At 38.8% G+C, this 4,823-nt stretch overlaps 1 protein-coding gene across 2 annotated transcripts in view; it reads left to right on the forward strand.

Annotated features, from left to right (window-relative positions):
• Window positions 1-4,823, forward strand: part of SLC9B2 (solute carrier family 9, subfamily B (NHA2, cation proton antiporter 2), member 2) — a 71,615-nt gene that overhangs the window by 43,297 nt on the left and 23,495 nt on the right. For both annotated transcript variants that reach the window (XM_006872712.1, XM_006872711.1), the window contains one exon: window positions 518-626. In XM_006872712.1, coding sequence (XP_006872774.1) covers window positions 518-626 — 109 coding nt within the window. The remainder of the gene's footprint in view (window positions 1-517; window positions 627-4,823) is intronic.

Here is a 4,823-nt window from a genome sequence, read left to right on the forward strand (position 1 = left end):
GATTTTTTTCCCTCTTTTGGGTTACTGCATCCATAGGTGTAGGTCAAGTTCATCAAATTGTATCAGATCACTCTTCTGCCCCTCCCCTTTATTCTTCTCCTGGTTGAGTTTTGAGCATCCATTCATCGGGGCCAGGTCACATGGGTACCATCTGCAAGTGTGGGTGTTCTTGTGCATATGCCCTCTCTTCCTATCAGCTGGTAGCTTCACTCTCCACTCTAGTCCTCTGTGGCCACACCGCCGCTGACTCTGGGCCCAGGAGTCCCCAGGTCTCCCCACACTGCTGGCCAACCAGGTCCCCATCTGGGTCCACAGAAGCCCACTGAACACTGTAGGGCTTAGCTCCTATGCAAAACTTTTTTTCTATGCAATACTCTTATTTATAGATAATACAAAAAATAAAAATAAAACTACCTTAGGTTGAATTGACTTAAATTTCAAATTAGTAGAATGTTGTTACTTATAACTTCACTTACTGAAAATTGTGTGTGTGTTTGTTATTTTTGTTTTATTTCAGGCAGAGGTTGAAAAAATAATTGCAGTTGCCTGGAATATTTTTCAGCCCCTTCTTTTTGGATTGATTGGAGCAGAGGTATCTATTGCATCTCTCAGACCAGAAACTGTTGGTAAGAATTTCAAAGTACACTTTTGAACCAAAGTCTTCTTCTCTTTCTACATTTAGTTAGAATTTCATTAGCATGTATATGTTCATTAGTTTCTACTATAACAGTTATATAAAAAGTTAATTCAATATATAGTCATAATCTAAGTCTGTTAGACTAACAGTTTAGATAAGAATCCTGGTAAATCCAAGACAGTGAATTTTACAACTTTAATATTGCTATTGGAGTCCTGGTGTAGCACTGTGGATTAATGCGCCAGACTGTAAAACCATTTGAACTGCAAGGTCGGTGGTTCAAGCTCTCCAGCCCCTCCTTGGAAACCCTACGTACAGGAGCCAGCCTACATGAGGAGGTTTCTGGAGGCAGACGGGGAATGAAAGCAGCAGGGGACTCAAAATGGTCAATCAAGAGTAACTTTATTACCTACACTACAGCTTAAAGTACAATCTTAGGCAGAAGGCATATCCAGGCACCACAACAAAACTAGAATTTATTATTACTAGATAAGTTAGGCACACATATTTTCTTCTCATTTTCGATTACTTCCCCAGCCATCTGGCCAGTGTGTTTTGCTCCCATAATCTTTGGCATGCAAGGTTTTCCTTGTGGTTCTCATCAAGGCGTTCCTTGGTTTAAGAAGTGCCTCAGAGTGGGTTTCACACATGTCCTGTTCTTCCTACACCTATACAGAGGTGCTATGGGTCGGAACCGACTCAACGGCAGTTAACAACAACAACAACAATATTGCTGTTTCTTGTAAAGAACGATTATACTACTGACCACTATCAAGAGGTTATAGTCTTCAATTTTTCTCTTCCAGTAGTAAGGTTACTTCACCTTCTTAATCTGACCTTGATCTGACCAGGGGTCAGAATTTGAAAATAACTGCTAGGGTAAGTCAAAATTATTCGCACTCTATAGCCAGAGTGTGGATAATTGTGGATTGTCATGCAAAATCACAGTGCCCTTGGATAGCAGTCATCTGCATTTAATCCAAAGTTTAGGCTTCAGCACTTCAGTGAGCATCTCACTGTAATGACCACTGTTGATTGTTGAACACTTTTCCTGATAATGTTCTAATACTGGCTCTTGAGTGTCCCAGAAAACTGTAAGCATCAATTTTTCAGCTGATGTTTGACTTTTGAAATTTTTCTTGGTCTGCGATTGAGGATGTTTGCATTCCATACTCTGCCATTTACTCTCAGGCTCATAGTGAAGAATCCATGTCTCCTCACCAGTAATGATTTTTTAAAAGAAACTTTTACTTTCTTTTGAGTATCAGTCCAAATTTCTTTTGTACATGTCCAAACGCTTCTGTTTATGGTCTTCTATGAGGTGTTTTGGTACCCATCAAGCAAAACCATTTCAAAACCCAAGTCTGTCATGGATTATTTCATAGGCAGAGCCATGGCTGGTTTGCAAATGATTTACCACATAATCCACTGTCTCTCATCTATTCAACAAAATCATTTCACGTGCACACTCAATGTTGTCATCTGCCAGGGACATTTTAATATACCTTTTAATACATTTTAATGTAACTGAGTGTGAGTATTTTTGACTCACCCTTGTATAATATGTACCCATAAAATGGAAATGTTTGTTGATTCATCCATGCTTTTATTCAGCCATAAATCCAAGTCATCATACTAAAGCTCTCTTGATTCATAGTATAACATTTAGGTATTAATTTGAACATATATTCATGACTTCCTCCTTTACTCCCATCACAATACCCTTCCATCTGTACTAAGGATGTGATCCTTTGCCACCTCCTTCTGACTCTCAGACAAGGATCTTTCCCTGTAGTGCATATATCTTCAAATACTCTGATCTCAATTTCTGCCTCTTCAGAATTTACATCACTCCTTAACAAATATATAGCCTTTCTCCATTTTCTTTCCAATAATATATCATTCTCCCATTTTGTTTCCCCCAGTTGGATAAGTACTGGACTGCTAAGTATTGGTCAGCAGTTCAAACCCATGAGCCACGCCTCGGAAACCCTATATAGGGTCTCTGAGTCAAACATCACAGCACTTAACAACAACAGCCACCATGCTACTACTTCTCTTTTCCTCTTTCACACTTTCGATGGGTAACTACATTCCCTTTTTCAATTTCAACTCCCATTCACTTTCTCAATATACTTCATACAACCACGTTGCTCTCACCAAGGTTATATTGCTAAATCCAACTAATACATTTTAGTCTTTATTCTACTTAAACTCTCAGAAGCATTTAATATTATTGACCTCTTTAAAATACTCTTTTATGTTGACTTCTGAAACTTCATATTTTTCAGTGCCCTTTGTAACCTCCTTTACACTATAGATGGCATACATTGCTCTTCATTTTACCAGCCCTTTGAACTTGGGAAAGTTATCTATCCTCTCTGATTTCATTTCTTTTTCAAATGTAAAATGAAAATAATAGTAGCACCTGCCCCACAGGTTGTATGAGTTAAATAAAAGTGTGCATTTAAAGCTTTGCAGGTAGCTGACACAGAGTAAACTCTCAACAAATGTTACTTTTTAAAAGATCACCTTCTTATTTAGCAGCTAGCTTAGCTGTACTTTTCTCAGGTCAAGTAGCCTGGAGCTGTCTTAGCCAATCTTCCTTATTTTACAAATCAGGAAGAAAGTTTATCAATAATGGATTGTAAACACCTGAATGATGTAGCTGTCTATATCCTGGTATGTCACTATAGGATAAGCACTGAACTTCTAATTGCAAGATCGGCTATTCAATCACACCAGTTGCTTCTTGGAAACCCTACACAGGATCACTATGAGTGGGAACCAACTCAATAGGACTTAACAATAGCACTTAACAATCACTTAACAGTCAATAGCACTTAACAATCACAACAACATTGTCATCCAGGAGCCCTTGTGGCAAAGTAATTATCTGCAGGGCAGCTAACTGAAAGGTCAGCTGTTAAATCCACCAGCAGCTCTGTGGGAAGAAGATGTGACATTCTGCCTCTGTAAAGATTTTCAGTGCTGAAAACCTTATGGGGCAGTTCTACTCTGCGCTGTTAGATTGCTGTGAGTCATAATTGGCTTGAAAACAGTGGTCATCCACCACTGTGTCAGTTTGTCATACTCTGGTGGCTTGCATGTTGATGGAAACTATGCTACTGGTATTTCCAGTAACATCAACGATGGAGGGAAGATTTTAGTCATGCTTCCAGACTAAGACAGACTAGAAGGAAGGACATGGTGATCTATGACTTAAAAAAATGACCAGTAAAAAAAATTGCTTATGTATAGCAATGGAATATTGTCTGGTAATAGTGCCAGAAGATGTCTTTTACTTAGGAAGGCACTCAAAATACAAGTGGGGAAGGCTTGCCTTCTCAGAATACTGTTGACCTTAATGACATGAATGGAGCAAAATTTTGGGGGACCTTCATTTGCTGATGGGTCACAATTCAAAATGAGAAGAAACAGCTGCAAACATCCATTAGCAATAAAAATGTGGAATGCATGAAATATGAATCTAGGAAAATTGTAAGTTGTCAAAAATGAAATGGAACTTTTGAAGACAGATATCCTAGAAATTAATAAACTAAAGTGGAATTAATAAATTGGTCATTTCAAATAGGATAATCATATTGTCTACTATGAGAAGAATGACAGACTAAAGAGGAACGGCACTACATTCAATGTCAAAAAGAACATCTCAGAATCTATGAAGTACCACTGCAGTACAATGTTGTCATGTATAGGATAAATATCCACGCATCTAAAAGGAAAACCAGTTAATACAACTATTATTCAAATTTATGAACCAACCACTAATGTCCAAGATGAAGACATTGGACACTTTTATTAACTTCTGTAGTCTGACATCGATTGAACATGCAATCAAGATGCATTGATGATTACTGGTGATTGGAATGCGAAAGCTGGAAGACAAAAGAAAAGGATTGTTGGAAAGTATGGACTCTGTGGTAGAAAATATACTGCTGTTGTTGTTGTCAGGTGCCATTGAGTCGGAACCGACTCATAGTGACCCCAAGCATAGCACAACGAAACTATGTCCGATCCTGGGCCAACCTTACTACCGCTGCCACACTTGATGCCATCAACGATGCCACCTGGCTGATCCATCTTGTTGGGGTCTTCCTCTTTTTCTCTGACCCTCCATCTTACCCAGCATGACATCCTTCTCCAGCGACTGTTCTCTCCTGAC

Source organism: Chrysochloris asiatica, unplaced genomic scaffold (genome assembly GCF_000296735.1).
Source record: "Chrysochloris asiatica unplaced genomic scaffold, ChrAsi1.0 scaffold00211, whole genome shotgun sequence".
Lineage (NCBI taxonomy): Eukaryota > Metazoa > Chordata > Mammalia > Afrosoricida > Chrysochloridae > Chrysochloris > Chrysochloris asiatica.